The sequence below is a fragment of the Myotis myotis genome, unplaced genomic scaffold (genome assembly GCF_014108235.1).
Source record: "Myotis myotis isolate mMyoMyo1 unplaced genomic scaffold, mMyoMyo1.p scaffold_m19_p_19, whole genome shotgun sequence".
NCBI classification, from domain to species: domain Eukaryota; kingdom Metazoa; phylum Chordata; class Mammalia; order Chiroptera; family Vespertilionidae; genus Myotis; species Myotis myotis.
Window position 1 is genome coordinate 42,074,767 of NW_023416323.1, and position 21,681 is coordinate 42,096,447.

Below are 21,681 nucleotides of genomic sequence, written 5' to 3' on the forward strand. Positions count from 1 at the left end.
CCCCGGGACTTCACAAGCGCAAGGTAAGCGCTAGCACAGGCCCTTCCTCGCGGAAAGAGGCCATCGACGCGAGGAACGAGGCTGGTTCGCGGTGACGGGTGATGTTTGGACAAGCTGATCCCGTACAGAGTCACACATTCAGAGCCAGAAGGGGCGGCAGGGAGAAACCTCCTTAACAGCCGTTCTCCACCTTCTGGCTCTTTAAATACAGTTCCTCATGCTGTGACCCAACCATACCATTATTTTCGTTGCGACTTCATAACTGTAGTGTTGCTACTGTGATGAATCGTCATGTAAATATCTGATCTGCAGGATGGTCTTAGGCGACCCCTGTGAAGGGGTCGTTCGACCGCCAAAGGGGTCGCGACCCACAGGTTGAGAACCGCTGTCCTTAAGGAACTGGCGGTGGGGCCTGGCCGGTGTGGCTCAGTGCTTGAGCGTCGACCTAGCATCGACCTATGGACCAGGAGGTCAGAGTTCGATTCCCAGACAGGCCAGGTGCCCTGGTTGCAGGCTGGGTCCCCAGTAGGGGGTGAGCAGGAGGCAGCCGGCCCATGATTCTCTCTCATCATTGACGTTTCTCTCTCTCTCTCTCTCCCTTCCCTTCTGCAATCGGTACAAATATATATATATTTTAATATATTTTATTGATTTTTTACAGAGAGTAAGGGAGAGGGATAGAGAGTTAGAAACATCGATCAGCTGCCTCCTGCACACCCCCCACTGGGGATGTGCCCGCAACCAAGGTACATGCCCTTGACTGGAATCGAACCTGGGACCCTTGATTCCGCAGGCCGACACTCTATCCACTGAGCCAAACCGGTCAGGGCAGTCCAAATATATTTAAAAAAAAAAAAAAGGAAACTTGGAGATTGAAAGACCGAGACCCTCCGAGGGCGGGACTCCTGGTGGGTAACCCCCGTCCCCCCTGCGCCCCCCCCCCGCGCCCCCCCCACCCCCGGCAGGTGGGCGCCCAGGGTCAGGCTCGCTTCCCTCTTGCTCTCGCCTCGCAGGCCGAGCAGGGGGAGAGCTCTCCGCCACCAGCTCAGGAAGCTCTTTCTTGCTCCTCCTTCCTCTTCTCCTGGGGATATTTTCTTAAAAAAAAAACCACACTGAAAACGCGAAGATCAGCAAAGGCGGGCCGGGAGGCACTGGAGCCGCCTGCTGCGGGCGGTGCTGGCTGGAGGGAGCAGAAGGGAGGCCGGCTCCCCCTCTCCCGCCCCCGTGCGGGTCTCCGCGTCCTTGGTGTCCGCACTTCGGGGTCAGCCCAGGCTCGCCCGGCCTTCCTGTTTCCTGCCTCGTCCCGACCTGGGCTGTGGGAGACTCTGCCCCCATCTGCTCCCGGTCCCTGCCCGCCCCTCATTGTTCTCTGCGCCACAGGAAACCCGGTTCCCAGGCTCCCCGGCCCAGCGGCGACCGGATGGCTCTGTGCGAAGGCGGCGGCGGGAGAAGCCGGTGGGGGACTGGGGCGCAGGAAGGGCGAGGACCGGGCCTCCCTCCTTCCCTCTGGCTCTGCCTTAGGTGGTCCCTTCAGCAGTGGCCGCGGCTCCCCCGTGGCTCCAACACGCCGAGGACAGCCCTTCTGTGGCCCGGACGCCTTTGGACGTCCCTTGTCACTGCGTGGCCAGCTCCACGGGCAGCCCTGGCCCTGGTCTGGCTCCTGACAGCCAGCGGGGACCTGGGGGCTCGCTCCTTGGCCAGGGAGGGGCCCTCCTGCTGTCGCCACGCTGTCCCCTGTTAGCTCTGGTCTCTTCCCATCTCTGTGCCACCAACCCCTCGTGTGCAGTCCCTCTGGTGGGGGTCCGGGGAGCCTCTGGACCTGCCGATGCTGAGAAGCAGCAGGAGCTGTAACTGAGGGAGGGAGCCGCCAGGGGTTTACTGACAGACACAGAGGGGTTCTGCATGAGTCGGGGATGGGGAAGAGACCCCCCGCTAAGGCCCCGCTTCACCCGGTGCAAAACCCAGGCGGGAAGGAGAGGCAGGAGGAGGCGTGACCACCTGCCCCTGGGCCGCCAGACACCCACCAGGTGCTCCCAGCCGCCGACCCTTCTCCTTCCTCTCAGCGGGGCTGACTCCCTCCTGCCGGCGCTCTGGTCTGAGGCCCGTGAGCAGCAGGTGTGAAGGAGCAGAGAACGGGGTGCGAATAACCTGGAGCCACTGGAACAGGTGGATCTAAGAGACCTGCTTCCCTCTGCTGCTTCTGAAGGTGCCGCTGAGGCCTGGAAGGCTGTGGCTCCAGCGTCCAAGGGCAGGTGGGGGGGGGGGGTGCGGCAGTGGGAGGGGGAGAAGGTGGTGGGAACCCCAGGCTCTGCCGAGGAGTCTGGGGTCATTTTCTCCTTGGAATGGGTCAGAAAGGAGCGCGGGGGAGGCGAGAGGAGGAGAGAGCAGCCTGGGGTGCGAGCAGCCCCCCCCCCCCCGCTTTGCTGTGGGGTCCTCAGACGTCCCGAGCCACACACTGGGGCGTCCAGAAAGCAGGGCCTGCTCCACCGCCCATTTGGGACACACGTCTTTTATTGTTTAAATACATTCTTATTGATGTCAGAGAGGAAGAGAGAGGGAGAGAGAAACATCAATGAGAGAGTCATGGATCGGCTGCCAGACAGGTGCTAATCGGCACATTTCACTGGATCTGGTCACAGTCGCTGAGGTTGCTGCCGGTCGGACAGGCGGTGGCGCCCTGAATGGCTGCAGGTGCCCGGGCTGCACGGGGTTGGGAGGCAGCCTCCGCGGGTTCCCACGAGGGCAGGTCCCTGCACAGGTTCACCTGCGAGGTCAGCACGCTCTGCGGTAGGCTGCCTCGCCTCTGGAGGAGGGGAGAGAGGAGGGGAGGGAGGAGGGGAGGGAGGAGTGGGGGGAGGAACCAGAAGCTGCTGCACAGAAATGTCTGTGGGATGCAGGTGGAGGCACAGCGGGTGGCCGTCCCTCGGTGCTGGGGCCGGAAAAGGAGGCCCCGGGCCTGCCTTCCTCGTCTCAGTCCCTGAAGTGACCGTTCCAGTCGGGCGCAGACCCAGGGGGACGCCACTCGGCCATCGTGCCCCGCAGAGCTTGCGGTCCAGTCCCGCTGACCCCACCCAGCCCGCTCCTCTGTCTGCCGAGCTCCGGCCGGACACCGGACACCGGACACCGGACACCGGGGCTGGCCCTGCCGTGGGGCCTCTCTGCTCCTGGTGCCCCTGGGGTGTGTTCCCTGCAGGAGAAGGGTCCTGGCCTCCCAAGGGCTGCCTCGGGCCTCCCCACCGTCTGCACCTCCGCTCTCCTCCCCTCCCGGTGGCAGCGGCCGGTGGGCAGTTCTCTCTCACATCAATGTTTCTCTCTCTCTTTCCTCCCTCCTCTCTCTAGAATCAATGAAAATTGCGTATCCTCAGGTGAGGATTTTAAAGAAAATTAAAAATGAAAGTAGTTGCACTCTTGCAGACTCCCTAATTCCTCAGGGCTTTAGCCACAGGGCCTCCGGGAGGCGCCCCACCCGGTGGCCCTGCTGCCTGCCCTGCCCCAGGCCCAGAGCACAGTCCTCACCCCCTCCCCCTGCCCCCCCTGCCCCCCCTGCCCCCTCTACCCCCCCTCCTGGCCGGCTGGCAGCCCTCCCCGCGATGCTGCAATTCCTAAACCTTCTTGGAATCTCAGGCCGCCCCAGGTCTCCCGCGTGACTCATGGGGGTGTTTCCCAGGCCGGCTGCTGCTTGCTGGCCCGGCCAGGCACTGCCAGGGAGGGACACGGCGCCCTTCCCCTCCCCGGACCTGGCCAGTGAGCCCCTGGTGAGACACACGGGGCATCCATTCGGAGGAGGTGTTAGGAGGGACTCTCACTTTTTAGATTTTTAATTTAAAAAACATAACTTTCTGTATTATTTGAGTTTTTGCAATGTGCAGATGCTACTTTTGCAAACAACAACAGAAATGCAGGCACGGACAGTGACTGGTCAAGTCCCAGGACCGGGCCTGTGAAGCGCCAATTCTGTGTCCTGGGGGAGGTCCGGCCCTTAAGGTGAGTAGGAGGCCCTAGGGCCCACTTGTGACTCAGAGGCGTCAGGCAAGAGGGAGCCACAGAGGGTTCAGGTGGGAGAGCAGTGTCTGGTAGCGTGAGCACTCAGGTTCTTCTGTGGTTGCCTTGGCTTGCCGCAGGCACAATAAGCCGCAGGGACCCCTTACAAGGTTCCCAACTTGACTGGTCCCTCCATCCTGATCGTCCCGCCTCCCAGTAAAGAAACGAACCCTTCCAGGTGCTTAAGCGACCCCCCACCCCCACCAGTGTGTTTACCCTTCCTGTCCCCTCCCGAGGGCTCCTGGTCCCGAGGGCTCCTCCCCCTCCCCCTCCTCTCCACCCTCGAGCTGCGTCCACGCGCGCACACACACGCCCTCTCCTGGGTCCTTTGCAGCCTCTCCCCAGGCCCTGCCGCCCTCCCGCCCTCAGGGACTTAGCGGCCCAAATGCTCTTGTTCAGACACAAATCCGACCCAGTTACTCACGCTCCCAACCCACAAGATGGAACAGGCTCGCAGACGCACGCAGCCTGCGGGCTGTCCCGGCTTCGCCCAGCTCCCCGCCTCCTGGTGCCCCACCTGCCTCCCGCTCTCCCGTGGACATTTCCCGGCAAGCGGGTGTCTGGTTCCCCGGGGGCGGGGGTTTCTTCACAGGAACCAGCTCCCTCCCTCTGTCCCCCCCTCCCCAAACCGCGTCCACTTGACCCTCCCCTCCCTCAGCAGAAAAATCAAACTTCACCTCCTCGCCAACCCCCCACTCCCCCGTCCTCACTGGCCCGTGGACCAGGTCCGAGCCAACCTCAGGAGCCACCTCCTGTTTGAAAAGATTAAATCAAACACTTAAGTTCAGAACTTGCCAAATTGGGGGGATCATTTAATCCTCCCCTGAGGGTATTTTCCCATTGATGTTTAGACAGAGTGGGAGAGAGAGGGAAAGACGGAGAGAAACATCGACGTGAGAGGCACATGGTTCGGTTGCCTCTTGCACGCGCCCGGAGGAACCTGCAACAGATTTACGCGCCCTTGACTGGAATCGAACCCGGGACCCTTTGGTCCGCAGGCTGACGCTCTATCCACTGAGCCACACCGGCCAGGGCTCATTTGAGAACTCTTAAAGGGCCCCAGGAAACAGTGCCTGGGGAGCACCGAAGGGCCCCCAGGAAGGCAGTTCCCGCTGACCTCCACCATCTGACCTGGTGGGCACGAGGCGCGATGGTGGGAGCCGAGCGGAGCCGGGTGAGACCTGTTTCCGGAGCAGCTACTCACCCGCCCCGGGCCCTGGAGATCCGAAGGGCGAAGGGCGTGGGGCTAGGCAAGCGATAAAGCTCCTTCATGCACCCTCAGGCCTCAGGCCCCCACGGCCTCTCTGACCGGGTTCCCCTCACACACAACCCTGGAGCTGTTTCTTCCCTGACCCCACCCTGCGGGGTTGTTTCCCAGGAACGCGTGTCCTTCCCTCCGACCGCCCCGCCTTTGAGGACGGGCGGCAGGACGGCCCTGGACAGCGCCCTGTCTGGGGAGGTTGCGTCCTGAGCCAGGCCAGGCTGCTGTGGTCGCTAAGGAACCGTCTGTTTGTTTTAAATGTTTTTATTGATTTCAGAGAGGAAGGGAGAGGGAGGGAGAGAGAGAAACATCCATGATGAGAGAGAATCATGGACCCGCTGCCTCCTGCACGGCCCACACTGGGGATGGAGCCCGCAACCCGGGCCTGTGCCCCGACTGGGAATCCAACCCTGACCTCCTGGTTCCTAGGTCGGTGCTCAACCCAATCTCCTCGCTTTACTTCCCTCCTTAGCTCGGGGTCCCACGGGCAGGGACCAGTGTACGCCTTGCGGGGGGCTGGGGGGGGTGGAGAGGGGGGAGGTAGTCCTGAGTGTGGGCACGTGTCTGTAAGGAGCGTTAAGGAGGTGCAGAGGCCATCCCTGATCCTGTGTGGGTGCCAAGAAGGGGCAGGACCGGAGAGGAGCCTCCTGGCTCGGCCTCCAGCTCCGAAGGACCCCAGGAGAGCCCCCTGACGCCCAGGCTCCAGGACACAGGGACCCGAGGCCCCGGGGCCGAAGGGAGGACACACCCGCCTGCAGCCTCTGGAAGCCTCTGGAAGCACACAGGTCTCCCCGACCCCCGGCCGACCTGGCTTCGCTGCTGCACGTGGGTCATTGCGCACACACAGCACCGAGCTGACTCACGAGGGTGACTCACGGGCCTTTGGTGCAGGTGGGTGCTGGGGAGGCCGCAGGGGAGGGCGAGGGGGGTCCGTGCAGAGCTTTAGGCGTCTGCAGTCCACCCTGAGGAGGGTCCCTCGGTGCCATCCAACAAGCAGGCTTGCCTATTGGTTTTTGTTAGAAAAAAAAAGGAAGGAAAAAAAGAAGGAAGGAAGGGAGGGAGTGCGGGAGGGAGGGAGGAGGAAGGAAAACGGTACAGAAATAAAAGGTGACAGGGAGGCAGCGAGGTGTGAAGACGAGGACTTTGGACTCAGCCAGAGCTCAGTGTGAAGCTGCTATGAGCTGCTGCCCTCCGTGACCTTGGCCGGGCCAGTTACCTTTCCTGAACCTTCTTTCCTCGTCCATGAAGTGGGGGGACAATCGATGAAATGGGAAACTTCCTGCTGGAGTCGTGAGGATCATGTGAGATAATTAAGTGGCTGAGCCCGGCCCGTGTGGCTCAGTGGTTCCGTGTCAACCTAGGAGCCAGGAGGTCACGGTTGGACTCCCGGTCAGGGCCCAGGCCCGGGTCGCAGGCGCCATCCCCAGCGTGGGGCAAGCAGGAGGCAGCCGATCCATGATTCTCTCTCATCATTGATGCTTCTCTCTCCCTCTCCCTCTCCCTGCCTCTCTGACATCAGGACAAATATATTTATTAAAAAAATAATAAAGTGGCTGACGTGGTGGATGCACAGTTCACCTGGAAGGGCTTTGCTTTGTCCTTTTTTAAAATGAAACTATCGATGGAGTGTTTCCAGGCGACAGCCGCACATCACAGACGGGGAGACTGAGCGAAGGCACTGACTTGCCTGAGCTCCAGTGGGCGGTGGCCGGATGTCGGGGTCTCTCCCAGGTCCCTGGCCAGGGCCTGGCCCCTCCCGTGGGGCCCCTGTGACCCAGCTTCGGTGGCAGGGAGGGAGGAATCTGAGATCCCGGCTGGGGGAGGAGGGGAGAAACCTGACCTGGGCCTGGTCCCCTTCCGCCGGCTGCCTGGCCAATTAGTTTAATGGCCCCTTTGTGTGGCCCCAGCCGGGAGCAGGAGGGGACAGCGTTTATCTGCCTTTTCCTTTCACTACCTGGTTCCACAAAGGCGCATCCTCCTGTGGACCTAGAGGCCCTGGGTGCCGGGAAGTCGATGCTTGTCCATCCCCGTTGCCATGACAACGAGGTCCCGAAGGGCGCCGGTTGCATCACGTCCTGCCTTGTTCTTTAGTGCCCGGGAAAAAGGGACCACTAAGATCTTATACTCTTTCCGAGAAAAGAAAACAAAGCAAGCCCCAACCCGCGTGGCTCCGTGGACAGAGCGTCGGCCTGCGGACTGAAGGGTCCCGGGTTCGATTCCGGTCAAGGGCACATACCTTGGTTGCGGGCACATCTCCCGGCCCTGGCTGGAGCGGGTGCAGGGGGCAACCCATCGATGTTTCTCTCTGTGTGTGTCTCCCTCTCCCTCCACTCTCTCTAAAAATCAATGGAAACATATCTTTGGGTGAGGATTAAATAAATAAATATCCATTAAAAAAGAAAAAAAACACACAAAAAAACCAAAAAAACCCGCCAATGCTGGTTCCGGAAGCTGCTGAACGATTTGTTTGACAAGATGCTGACCTGCCCTGCCCTGGGCTCTAGACTCCGGTCTCGGCGCCTGATGCTCCTTTGGGTCTTGCACACTCATCAGGGGGGCGAAGGACACCTGGAGGCCGCTCTCACCCCCCAACACACTCACATTCACACACACTCACACACACACACATACACTCACACTCACACACTCACACACACACACTCGCACACACACACTCGCACACACACTCGCACACACACACACTCGCGCGCACACTCGCACACACACTCACACACACACACTCACACACACACTCACACACACACTCGCACACACACACACGCACACACACTCACACACACACACACTCACACACACACACACACACGCACACACACTCACACACACACACACTCACACACACTCACACACACACTCACACACACACACACACACTCGCACACACTCACACACACACACACACTCACACACACTCACACACACTCGCACACACACACTCACACACACTCACACGCACGCACACACTCGCACGCACACTCATACACACACTCACACACACTCACACACTCGCACACACTCACACACACTCACACACACACTCACACTCACACACACTCACACACACACACTCACACACACACACACACACACTCACACACACACACACTCACACACTCGCACGCACACACACACACACACTCACACACACTCACACACACACTCACACACACTCGCACGCACACACACACACTCACACACACACAGACACACACACACTCACACTCACACACATACATACAAACACGCACACGCACATGCACACGGGACACCATATCGGTGGCGGCTCTGCCACCATGCCCCAGGGTAGGGCTCTGGGAGGCCTTCAGATTCGGGGTGGGGGTGTGTGCCACCTGGGAGAATAGGACATGTTGGTTAATGGTCTGCTGGCTTGCTTACACTTTATAAGGACGAGGCACAGGCCTGGGCCCTCCTGTGTGCTCTGGGTCTGGGTCTGGCGCCACGCGGAGGCGGGCAGGCCTGTTGCTTCCTCTCTACCCAGAGCCTCACCCCCAGTCCAACCGGCCTCCCCGCCGCCCGGCTTCCTGTCTCCGGATCCGCCAGGTGTCTGCAGTGATGGGCGCTGGCTTGTCTCATCGCCGCCGTCCATCACAGTGGAAGCTGGGCGAACAGGTCTGTCTTCTCCACGCGGTCCCCAGCCACGGAGGGAGGGGCGCTTAATTGGTACCTGTCCGACGATTGGACGTGGACGGCAAAGGAGCGAGGGAGGAGAGGCCGGCCGCGGCCCACGCTGGCACTTTGCGGGGAGTGTGGGAATGCGGCCGTGTGAGCCCCGCCCCAGCCTTCCCCTCGCGGGAGAATTGGGAGTCCCTGAGGCCTCTTTGGGGTTTTAATTTGTTGGGACATGATTGGAAATGGGAAAACCCTAGTGGCTCCCGGCCAGGAGCTCCTAGTGCCGACTTCATTAGTTCCCTGCTGATGTGTATCGAATCCCTTCCGGGGCAGCAGCTTAAAACAACAAACAGAGGTTTTCAAGCCGCCCCCGCGGGCCGGGAGCGGGAAGTGGCTCAGGGGAGAGGGGTTCTGACTCAGTCTCTCCCCAGGTTGCCGTCCAGCTGTGGGCCAGTGCTGTCCTCCAAGAGCATGGCTGGGGCTGGAGGAGGCCCCCAACACTGCTCACTCACAAGGCGGGTTCCGGACACCCCGGTTCCTCACCGGCTGTGGACAGCAGGCCTTGGGGTGTGGCATCATCCTGGCCCCGGGCACTGGCCTATGGCATGGACACATTAGCTCCTGGGAAGTGCAACAAACGGCCGGCCGGCGTGGCTCAGGGGCAGCGCATCGACCTAGGAACCAGGAGGTCACGGTTCAATTCCCGGTCAGGGCACATGCCGGGGTTATGGGCTCCATCCCCAGTGTGGGGCCTGCAGGAGGCAGCCAGTCCATGATCCTCTCTCATCATGGATGGTTGTCTCTCTCCCTCTCCCTTCCTCTCTGAAATCAGTAAAAATATATATTAAAGAAGAAAGAAATTGTAGCAAATGGATGGGGTGTGGGGAGCGGCTGGGGAGACAGAGGGTCACACCCGTGCGGTTGCCCTTGAATCTGGGGTGGTCTGCGGGCGGCATGGGTGGCCTGGGAGACCCTGGGCAGGAAGCAGGTCTGAGCAGAGAGCAGCGCGTGGCCCCCGCGGCTGCCAGGCTGAGCGGGGAGGGGGGGGGGGGCGGGGATGGCGTCACCTGCCGGTTCTCCCCGGGCCCCAGGGAGCCGAGCTCCCAGAAGGGCCCCAGGATACCCATCGCGTGAATGTGAATGGGGCTCTCATGGGGCTGGCCGCTGGCCTGGATCACCGGCCCCATCTCGCAGGCTCACACAGACGGGCTTTGTCCTTCCTCTGAGGGAATCGCTGCCGCTCCCCTGCCCCTCCAGCCCCTCCAGCCCCTCCAGCCCGGGGAGGGCCATTGGAAGCGCTCGGATGACCGGGTCTCGCGGGCGGGCGAGGAGGATGAAGCCGGTGGCCCCCATCACCTCGGCGGCCCTGCACGTCTTCCAAGGCCTGCCCGGGAGGGATGTCAGGATGCCGGCTGGCAGGTGTTGGGTTCCCCGGCGCTGGCAGCGGGCAGCGATCGCGAAGTGCTTTGCAGAGCTCAGCTGTGACGAATCGCTGCTCTGAGTAAGAGGGAAAAAATAGACTCCCTGGCTCATCAGAGCTGTACTCTGTCGCGGAGGGCTTTTCTCGGGCTCCTTGGAGAGCTGCTCGTGTATTTATTATTTCTCATGGGACAGAATTCCTGCGGAAACCCTTCGAGGGCCATGGGCCTGAGCTGACGCGAAGCCCGGGCCGGAGAGAAGGCGCTGGGCCCAGGCCGACCTGGCCGCGCTCCCCTCCGCCCGGAGCCTGTGCCCTCCCAGGGCCTGGTCCTCTCCCAGCTTCCTCCCCCAGAAAGCGCTCCCTTCCTCATGTCCGGTTCCATTGCGGCGCCACAACTCAGGCTCAGTGCACGCTATTCTCTCAAGAAAGAGGAGCAGGTACCGGTCAGTGAGCCACGGGAGGCCTGCAAAGGGAAAACGGAACAGAGTTCTGGGAATTGAACCGGCCGGCCGGGCTCAGGGGTTGAGCGTCGACCTATGAACCAGGAGGTCACGGTTCCATTCCCGTTCAGGGCACAGGCCCGGGGTTGCGGCTCGATCCTCAGTGTGAGGGGGGTGCAGGAGGCAGCCGATAAGTGATTCTCTCATCATTGATGTTTCCATCTCTTTTCCTCTCCCTTCCTCTCTGAAATCAATAAAAATGTATTAAAAAAAAAATTGGATCCATGGAGTATGTGTGTTTTTGGGGGGTGGGGTGGGGACAAGGATTGTACAAACTGCATTTGAGATGACTTAGACCAGTGGTTCTCAACCTTGGCTGCACATTAGAATCACCTGGGGAGCTTTTTAAAATCCTGATTTCTGGGCCTCATTCCGGAGGTGATTCCCAGGTGATTCTGATGTGCAGCCAAGGCTGAGAACCACTGACTTGGACGGACCCTGGGAAGTAAATGCTACTATCACCGACCCCTACAGACCACTAGGCATTTAAAAAAAAACTAAATGATTTTCTAGCTTCTGGCAAAGTTAACCGGTGCCCTTTCCCTGAAGAAAGAGAGTGAATGTGCGGCCTCGGGGACTTTCTGCAGCCAGGCCCGGCCTCGTTTTGGGGCGCGCACGCTGCGTCTCCGCGCTCCTCTCCACCGCGTCCGTCCGGCAGAACTGGCTGGGGATGCCGCCGCCCACATTCACACATTCGCTGCCGGACGGTGCTGCTGGCCAGGGAAGCAGCGTCTCTGTCCTGCTCGGGCGGGTCTGACCGGGGAGGGGCCTGCCCTCCTTCCCAGGCTGATAGCATCTCCCGGAGGGAGGCGCCCTCCGCCTTCCCGCCACCAAAGGCTCTGGGTCTGGCTGACGGCAGAGCTGAGCTCAGACGCTGAATGACACACGGGGCTCCTGGCCGAACGCGAGAGAAGACAGAAGTCGTTTCTTTCTTCTCTTATTTCACATCTTATTTTTAAATTTTATTTATTTATTTACATATACTTTTGATGTCAGAGAGGAGGGGAGAGGGAGAGAGAGACATCAATGATGAGAGAGAATCAGGGACCGGCTGCCTCCTGCATGCCCCCTACTGGGATTCGAGCTTACAACCCCGGGCACGTGCCCTGACCAGGAATTGAACCATGACCTCGGGGTTCATAGGTCGATGCTCAACCACTGAGGCACACCAGCCGGGCTAATATCTTTTTATTGATGTCAGAGAGGAATGGCGAGAGGGAGAATCATAGATCGGCTGCCTCGAGCCCGCGACCCCCCCCGCCTGTGCCCTGACCAGGAATCGAACCCGGGACCCTTCAGTTCACAGGCCGGCGCTCTGTCCGTGGAGCTAAACCGGCCAGGGCCAGAAGGGGGTCTTAGGCCAGGGGTCTGTGTGATCGCTTAGAAACACACAGCCTGCGAGTGACCCAGGAGGCTGGGTTTGGTCTTGTGAGCTGGTCTGTGGCGAAACATGGACACCCGACCCTGGGAAGTCACCTGGGCAGCCTCCGCTCTGCCGACTTCCAGGGCGGCCTGGCTTGGGGCTGTGTGTAACCCTGGCAAAGGCCACTGCAGGGCAACCTGAGGGGCCAGGACCCATTCACCGGGCGGGTCAGGGACCTGGAGCAGGCTGGTGGGGCTGAGGTCTGAGAGATGGGCCTGGCCACCTTCAGGGGCTGCAGGGACCCCCAGGGGGAGCAGCAGGAGGAGGGCTCCCCCGCGCCCCGGCCGGAGGCCATTGGTGACTGGGAGGAGGGAGAGTCGGGCTGAGGTGGGCTTTGGGATTTGGGAGCATTTGAGAAGTCGCTGTTGCATTGCATTGTTGCGTTGGACGGACGAGATGGAGATTAGGTCTTACCTGTCTGAAATATACACATTAAATAGAATGAAGAAAATATAAAATGTAACACGTTCTTACTCATGTACAATTCGAGTTTATGTTTCTTCAATCAAGAACGCGGATGTGCGCACAGAGCTGCTGGAGAGGGGCCTGAGGGCTCTTCAGGCGAACGCCAGTCCCGTCGGGAAAGGCGGGGGAGAGGGGCTGTGTGCACGGGTGTGCGTAGGGGATTCCCGTGTGAAAGATCGTGTGGCCTCTCTCTGTGAAGACACGGTCCGTTGTTAGAAACCAGACCAAGCCCCGGCGGGGAGGCTCACTCGGTTGGAGCCCCGTCCTGTTCACCAGAAGGTTTCGGGTTCGATTCCCAGGCAGGGCACACACCTAGGTTTCAGATTCACTTCCCTGGTCAGTTGGGGTGTGTACAGAGGGCAACCGATTGACGTTTCTCTCTCACGTGGATGCTTCTCTCTCTCTCTCTCTCTCTCTCAAAATCAATTAAAAAAACATATCCTCGGGTGAGGATTTAAAAAATCATATTGTGATTGGGGGAGGGGCGGAGGTGGAGGAGAGCAGAGAGGAGATAAATGGTGATGGGAAAAATACAAATTTTCTTTTTTGTTAATCCCCACCCGAGGATATTTCTTCCCTTGATTTTTAGAAAGTGGAAGGGAGGGAGGGAGGGAGAGAAACATTGATGTGAGAGAGACACATCGATTGGTTGCCTCCCACACGTGCCCTGACCCGGCCGCCGGGAATGAACCTGCAACCCAGGTTCAGCCCTTGACCCACAATCAACCCCGGGACCCGCCGCTAGGCTGCTGAGCCACACGGGCCAGGGCTAACTCCATCACTTAAAACTCACGGGCCAGTGCAGGAAGCCGAAACGCTCCCTCCCAGCTCATCTGCTCCCACTTCATCTCTTGGTGAAGTCTCCCCGTGGGAAGGAGAGCCATTTGGGGAAGATGCCAGTGAGTGGGCATTCGACCTCTGACCGACATTAAATACCGAGAGCGAATGCAATTTCCTGTAGGAGCCCCCAGGACAGAGGCCATCATGGTGCCCGCCTCGGTCGTGAGGAAAGCCGGGCGCTGTCTCCGGAGACCAGCTGCAGGCCCAGCACGTTCCGTCCTGGGGAGTCGAGGGAACTGCCATTTGGTGCGACTTCAGGGGACCAGGAGGGCTCCCTCCCCTGACGTATCTTCCCCATGTGGCCTGACAATACCTGGCACCCACCCTGCATCCCACCAAGCAGAGCACCCGGTCATGGAAGCAGGGGCCTGCCTGGCCGGCGAGGGGTGTTACCCAGTGGGCTATTTTCCTTCAAGTGCTTACAATTTATTTATTGGTGTTTTTTAAAAAATATATTGATTTTTTACAGAGTGGAAGGGAGAGGGATAGAGAGTTAGAAACATCAATGAGAGAGAAACATCGATCAGCTGCCTCCTGCACATCTCCTACTGGGGATGTGCCCGCAACCCAGGTACATGCCCTTGACCGGAATCGAACCTGGGACCTTTCAGTCCGCAGGTCGACGCTCTATCCACTGAGCCAAACCGGTTTCGGCTATTGTTTTTTTTTTTTTAAATAATTTTTTTTATTGATGTCAGATAGGAAGGTAGAGGGAGAGAGAGATACAACCATCAATGATGAAAGAGAATCATGGATCGGCTGCCTCTTGCACGCCTCACACTGGGGATGGAGCCCACAACCGGGCCTGTGCCCTGACCGGGAATTGAACCGTGACCTCCTGGTTCATGGGGCGATGCTCAACCACCGAGCCAAGTGTTTACAATGTACAGCAGCGATGTTCTGCCCCACCCATGCCTCTCAGCCATTCGTCCGCCCACCCATCCGTTCATTCAGGAGGAATTAACTCAATCGGGTTGAACGCCATCTAAATCTAGTGCACCTTAACGGATATAAAATTAATGAGATCGTGTCATATAAAACGAAGCAGGCGAAGGAGGGATCCAGAGAGAGCAGGCGCACACAGCGCCCAGAGGTGAGAGAACTCCGGGGCAGGAATCGCTAAGCGGCCGGCGGGAGGGCCACACTCCTTCCAGACCCGCCGGGCGTGTGGCGCTCTGCCCCGAGCTCCCTACAGCCTCCGCCAAGCCACCCGAGCACCAGGCAACTCCCTGGCAGCGGTGGCCCAAAGGAGACCCACCGTCATGGAAACAACCTCCAAATGGCAGCTCTAAGGAGAACCCTCCTCCTTGGTTTTCCTCAGGGGCTCACCTCCTGGGTGGGCCCCTGTCCCCTGCCTCCGGGTGCTCTGACTCTGCAAACGTTGTTGGAGAAATGGTAAGGCCACCCATTCCTGCGCGACCCTGAGGAAGGCACCCAGCTCGCCCAATGGGCTGGGGGGTCAGCCTATCGGGTAGCAGAGCTCGTGGCTGCAGAACACGAGGCCCTTCACTCTCCAGACCCCAGCAGACACTGTGTGGCTTTGCTAACGGTCCCCGAGGAGGAAGGCAGGCAGGTGCTCGGGAGGGAGCAGCAGGAGCAGCAGCAACAGCAGCAACAGCAGCAACGCGGCCAAGGGCACGAGCAACAGGGTCAGCGCAGCCGGCCGCCCGTGGGCGGTTGGGAGGCAGCTGCGCGCGGCCCGCGGACACCCTGCTGCCCCTCTGCCCGCGGAAGCCTTCCTGGTGGCGGGGCTGAGACGGCGGGGAGCCGGTGCCCCGGGTGGTCTCTTCTCTATAAAAAGCAACTCTTGTTCGTCCCCACGAAGAATACTGTTCCCGCGGAGGGTTTCACGCGGCGCTCTCATCAGGGCTTGCAAGGGTCAGGCCCGGCGCCGGCGCGGGGCGCACGGCGGGTGTGGCCGTCCCAGAGGCGGGAGAGCCACTCCTTTCGGCGTCGAGAGGAGCAGCGGATCCCGGTGAGCGTCCGGGCGGGGGCCCCAGGCTCGCTTCTCAGCCGCAACAAACCTTTGCAACGAGTCCCGCTTTCTGGGGGGAGAACAGCTCGAACCCACGGGAGGGGCGTGGACCTGGCCTCCTCCGGGGCGGGGTGCCCGGCGGCCGCCGGAAGGGCAGCGGGCAGGGCCCGGGGAGGCGCGGAGCGAGCCCGGCTCCCGGGGCGGGAAACCAGGGTCCCGCGGCGGCCGTCGATCCTCGCGTTTGCCGGGCGCGGGGCGTGGAGCACGAGCACCCGCCGCCGCCGCCGCCGCCGAGGCCGCCCCGCCCCGCCCCGCGCCTGCGCCTGCGCACCCGCGCCCGCCTCTGCGCCTGCGCCGGAAGCCCCGCCCCCGGGCCGCGGGGCCGCGCCTCCATGGCGGCCGCCGCAGCGAGAGGTATTTAGCGGGAGCGCGCGGCGGCTCGAGGACGCGCGGGCGGCGGCGGCGGCGGCCAGGGGGGAGCCGGGCGGCCGTTGCGGGGCGCGCTCTCGAGCGGCGGCGGCGGAGGCGGCCCAGCGAGTCCGGCGGGTGTCGGCGCGGCGCGGAGGCGGGGGCTGCCCGCGGCGGCGGGGTCGGCGGCGGCGACGGGGCGCGTGTAGCCGGGGCCCGGGTCCCAGGCGCGCCCTCCGCCCTCAGGTGAGTGCAGCCCGGCCTGGCGGGAGGAGCCGCGCGGGGCCCTCGGGGAGCAGGCCCGGCGGGCCCGGCCGTGGCGGCGGCGGGAGGGCGCGGCGGCCCCCGGTCGGCCCTTTGTCCGGGCCCCGCGGCCGCCGAGCGCCGCCCCCCGCCCCTCCCTCCGCCCGCCCGCCCGCCCCCGCGCCCCGGGCCCGCCGGCGGCGGTGGGGAGGGGGCCCGCGCGGCCGGGAGGGCGGGGAAGGGCCTGCTCGCCGCGGGCCGGCCCCGCGCGCCCGGGAGGCGGGCCCGGCGGGGGAGGCGGCCCGGCGCCGGCCTTTGTTGCGAAGGGTCCGGGTGCGCGGCCAACATGGCGGAGGTCAGCTGAGCGCGGCCGCCCGCCGCCCGCCGCCCGGCCTGCATTGTGCGCGCGGAGGATGCGGCCGCCTCCCTCGTTTGTGGCGTCGGCGGGAGGTCGCGCCCGCCGCTCGCCGGGGAGGCTCCGGCTGCTGATCGTGCGCCTCGGTGTCCCCCTGCCGCGCGTCTCGGGTACTTTGGGGTCCCTCCCCGGCTCCCCCGGGTGGCGACTTGGGCAGGCGGGGTCCCTGGGCCGCGGGGCTGCGCGAGCGCCCCGTCCCCGCCCCTGGAGAGGTGCAGGGTCTGCGCCCCGGCGCCCGAGGTGTGCGCGCCGGGGAGACACGGTCGCGGGTCGCGAGCCGATGTGTCAAAGTCACCGCCGCCGCGAGTGCGGGTGTCGGACGGCGACGGGCTGCGCGGCCCGGGCGGTTGGACTCGGAGCAGCCTGGCCGCCTCCCGCGTGGCCCGGGTGGGAACCCTCCAGAGCACGGGATGGGGGCGCGGGCGCGGTGGTCGGAGCGCCCGCTGCGGCGCCCGCCCTGCCCCCCACCCCCCGGTGGGTGACCTTGGGCGCGAGACGTAACCTCGCTCTGCCTCCTTCTCCTTCCCCGAGAAATGGGTCAGGGCGGCTCCTCCTCCGGGACGGCGGGGCAGAGGGATGCGACGGGCCGAGGGCTGGGAGCGGCGGCCCGGGGGGCGCAGGGCGCGCGCGCTGCGGGGCGGCTGATACTGTTGCTAAACTTGGGCGGCTCTCCTGCCGGCGGGGCCGTGGGAAGCGCGTGAGGTCACGTTGTGAGCGGTTAGTTCCTGGGTTTTCCTTTTGGTGCCTTTTGTTGTCGGACACGAAAACAAGAGGCTGAGAGGACCAGGTTGACAGGTGCTTGGAGACGTGGGAGTTGAGGTTTCCCTGGGAAGCGGTGGGGACAGGGCCCCGCGCGCTGGGATGCAAGTCACATGGAGTGAAAGGCAGCCCCGGCGCCGCGCAGCTGTGCGTCCCCGGGGGCGGGGTGTCCCCGGGGGCGCCATCCCTTGGGGACGTTCCTGAAGAGCGGAGCCTGGGGACCCATGTCCGGGCCAGCGGGTGAACCCGGGAGGCGAGGGCTCAATGGGGACGAGGGGGTTCGGTCAGCCGTGAGGAGGACTCTGGGACGAGTAGATTCTGAGACTTAAAGTGGATTAAACAAAGGGTGTAGTTTGTTTTTGGTGGTGGTGGTGGCTCTGGAAATGAAAGATAAGACTTTTGTGACCTGGAATGGTGAGTTGCAACCCCAGAGTTTGCTTTGCCACATATTTCTTTATATTATAGCCTTGGTCTGCGTGATGCGTCTCGGCGCCTTTCCAGCGGCTTTAGCAGCACTAATATTTTCAGCCGAAGTAAATTAATAGCCGTGAAACTTCTCGGGATAAGTATTCCACAGACTACAAATTCTGAAACAAGTTTATTTCAATTTAGCTTCACATCGGTTGCCTCTAAGCTCTGGGAAATTCTTATAAAATTGCTGTAGAGCAATACTCTGCTCTCTGTCATTAAGAATATTGTAACCAGGCTAAAATTAATTGGAGTTACAAAGGGAATGTTTAGCTGTGGCAGCAATGACATAATTGAAGAACCGGCCTTTATTTTCCCTGTTTGAAAGCAGGTCTTACATAAGGAGGGCAACGCAGTCAGTTTAGGAGCTTTGCAGACTGACCGCTTCTATTTGAAAGCAGCTGATGGACTCAGTTTCTAAAGATGGGGTTTTCTTTCTTCAAGAAGCCTGTCGGACTTTTACTACAATTACGGGTTTTCTGTGCGCCCCTTGTACAGTGTTCTGGATGTTTCTGGTATAGACCTCACTACAAGCGTAATTACTATATGAAACCCTATCTCCCCCCCCCCCCCCCCTCCAAACAACAACCAGACAACCTGGGATCAATCTTCCTCTTCGCGACGCTTCGTGAACGTGTCCTTTCAGTGGCGATGTCTGCACCTCGCTGCGGGAGGTGGGTCCGGGGTGTCGTCTCGGGCCTCTGTGCAGAGGGCAGGGCTCTGCCTGCCGCTCGGTCGGACTCCTGTCCGTGTGCCGGGGACACTCGGGGGCGTGTCCCTGCTGAACTCGAGACTCACATGTTCTCTGGCCTGTAGGTCATCTTCTTTAAACGACTTCATTTCTAGGAGCAGTTTTGGAGGCGCAGCAGAAAAGAAGGGACAGATTCCCCTCACACAGCCGCCTGCTCGCAGCGCCTCCACCAGAGGGCTGGTTTGTTACAGTTGTGACTGCACCCACACACGTCACCCAAGTCCACGCCTGACACTGCTTCACGCGCAGTGTTGTGCGTTATGAGTTTCACACGTTTACCTATGATCCCACCTTTATGTATCAGGGCGCTTCTTCCGTCGGGTTATCTCAAACCTGGCGTTGCCTCCCCCCCCCCCCCCCCCCTTTACATTCAGCCCTTCTCTTCCTGCCTTCCGCGTGGGCTGCTGCGTTGGGTCTTAGCGTTGGGTCTCTGTCTAAGACAGCGGCTCAGAGCTGTCAGGATGAGGCTCCAGGCCCTCATGCGGACAGGGACGGACAGCCCCCTGAGCTGGCTCTCGTTACTTCCTGCCATTTCCCCGGGTGCTTGCAGGTGCCTGTGTGCGCCCTGTTCCCCTCTCCCCGCTCAGCTCTGTAACCTCAGCCTGGGCCCCCGTAGTTCCTTCTGGACTCCCACCTTGACTCAGGTGCCCTCTCATCGCGTGGCCCCTGTAGCGTGTATTCCCCTGAACTGGAGGTTTCTCTGTGCTCCCCGCGCTCACCCCCAATAGACGGCGGTCCCTGTGGGACCCTGTCTGTCCGGCAGGCAGGTGGTGCTCAGGAGGTAGTGGTCGGATGGCTGATGCCTTCACACTGGATTCTTTTCGTTTCTGGAACATCCCTTCGCTCGCGATTGTCCTCGGTCTCTCCGTGTCCATCGGTGCCCCTCGGGCGGGGAGTTGGCTTCTCTCCACGCCTTAGTGTCCACTGAGAGCAGTTCCACGTGTGGCCCCCACCATGTCCCCCGACAGTGGCTCCGAGGGTGAGCCCTGCTGGACTGGAAGGGCCTGTGGCTCTCACTTCCCAGTTTGTGACTTTGAGCCCCTGGAAAGCAGGGACAGTGCCTGCTCGGCATCTAAAGGCACAGTGCAAAGGAAGGGCTTAAATAATTCTAAAACCACTTGAGTAAGTGACTCAGTTTCTCTAAATATTACCACGCGTCCTCTGTGAGGGACGTGAACAGGAGTACAGTTGTGATGTGTACCACCCAGGAGACCTGAGGGGCAGGCGGGCCCCGGCGGGAAGGCCGGCGGGAAGGCCGGCGTGGCGGAAGAGCAGGCTGCTGGAGCCCTGGAGGGGAGAGCCAGGCAGGGGCGAGGAAGGGCACTGAGCAGCCACCGAGGTTTGAGGGGAGGAACCTCCCCCCTGTGGCTTTGGAGCCCTGGCTGCTTGGAGAACTGGTCAGGGAGGCGGTGCCTGCGCCCTGGGTGGGGTGTGGCAGGAAGAGGAGGGAGTGGGTGGGCTCGACATGTGTTTTGGAGGCAGAATGAACAGGACTTGCTGATGGTTAGATGTGCGCTGAGGGAGGAAGGATTCAGTGGTTTCTGGCATGAGCACCTGTGGGCCATGGTGCTGTTTACCAAGACAGGAAAGGCTAGGAGGGGGTGGGCCGGGGCAGAGACAAAAGCCTGAGGTTCTGATTTGTGGAGTTGAGGCCTGAGCCGTCTGGCAGGGGTGAGGCCGAGGCAGCTGTGTGTGGCCACAGACGCGGATGGGAGACAGCGGGTCGGTGTCAGCGAGAGGAACGCACAGGAGAAAGGGGAGCGGTGATGCCAGGGGAGGATGGAAAGGCTTGAGAGGCGAGAGGACAGGGCTGTGCGGGTCCCGTTGCGCCCCCTCCTGCTGCGGCTCCTGCCGGGGCACTTGTGGGTGGTGTCGCATCAGCTCCTCAGGTCCCTCCCGAGCCTGAGCCGGCCTTTCCACTCGCTGAGGAAGGCAGATGTTACCGACTGGTCCCATTTCTCAGACTAATCTTTATACAGCAGCTTCTCTAGCGTCCCCTGGAAGGAAACAGCTAAAAACCACCCGCTCCTGCCGCCCAGATAGCTGGCCCGGCCGTTTCTGGAGGCGGCTTCCTGCTCGCTCTCGCCCCTGCGCCTCCCCTGCAGGTCCTGTTGGGAACTTGCTGCAGGAGCCTCGCGACGCACGCCCGCCGGCCTGTCCTCCAGGCGAAGCCGACCTCGGAAGCCGCGGCGTTGGCGTCCTGCTGCCGCTGTCACATCACTTGCTCCCGGGCCAGGGCCAGCGGCAGGAGGCGGCCCTCGGAGGGGCCTGGCTGGCCGGCTGCTGCAGCGTTGTGGACGAGCAGGAGATGGCAGCACAGCAGGATGGTTATTGGAGGGGCCAGGCACGCGGCTGTGACTAATCAGAGAACTTCTTCCTCAGCCAGTTAATACAGGAGGCAGGTTCCCACATGAAATCGAGACTGACAGCCCATCTCCTGCATGTGGAAGGCAGAGCAATGGCCTGATGCTCCAAAATCGCTAGGACAACACTAAAGCTGAATCGCAGCTGTTCTTGTTGAGGTGAAACGCTGCTTAAACTCCGTCCGAGGGGCCGGGGGTGTTCTCTAGAAAGCGGAGGTGGCCAGGTGCTCCCGGGCGGCTGTGGCCTCTGCTTGCCTTGGCCCCTCTAGCGTGTCTTGGTGTATGTGGTTTGGTGAAATGTTAGGCTCTTTGTAAAGCCCGTGTCGGTAAGTGTTATTCCCAGTTGAGGAATCCCTTTGAGGTTCACTGCACTGGACATTAGTGACGTGGCGGCTGATCTTCGGCAAACATGGTGGTCGCCTGTGCTGGCGGAAGGCACCCCCATGGTCAGGCGGGACCTCTGGGTCTGGGGCTCCAGCGAGCTGAGCTGATGAGCCAGGCGGGTCACCGGCTTTGGAGGCCTCAGGTGAACCCTCTTTGGGATTTGGACCTCCTGTGATAGCCAGGTCCCCACCTTCCTGAATCCAGGCAAAGCCACCAAGCGGGAAATGTCCCCGTTTCACAGTTGGGTGGGGGAGGGGGGGTGAATGCAGGTGTAGGCGACCCTAAGCACTAAGCACTCTGCTGGTACTGCCCCG

General features: G+C 61.4%; 1 protein-coding gene across 5 annotated transcripts in view; it reads left to right on the forward strand.

The window, feature by feature from the left end:
* The window catches only part of SIAH1 (siah E3 ubiquitin protein ligase 1), a 71,182-nt gene that overhangs the window by 44,551 nt on the left and 4,950 nt on the right, over positions 1 to 21,681 (forward strand). The window contains exon 1 of one of the 5 annotated variants that reach the window (XM_036346437.1): positions 14,673 to 14,694. The exons of 1 other annotated variant lie outside the window; for it this stretch is intronic. Coding sequence is in view for 1 of the 4 variants with exons in the window: in XM_036346432.1 (XP_036202325.1) it covers positions 16,641 to 16,752 (112 nt within the window). In the remaining 3 variants the exon portion in view is untranslated. Of the gene's footprint in view, positions 1 to 14,672; positions 14,695 to 16,077; positions 16,231 to 16,489; positions 16,753 to 19,024; positions 21,143 to 21,681 lie in introns of those variants that run through there. 3 more of the 5 variants (XM_036346433.1, XM_036346432.1, XM_036346434.1) reach the window with 3 other exon arrangements.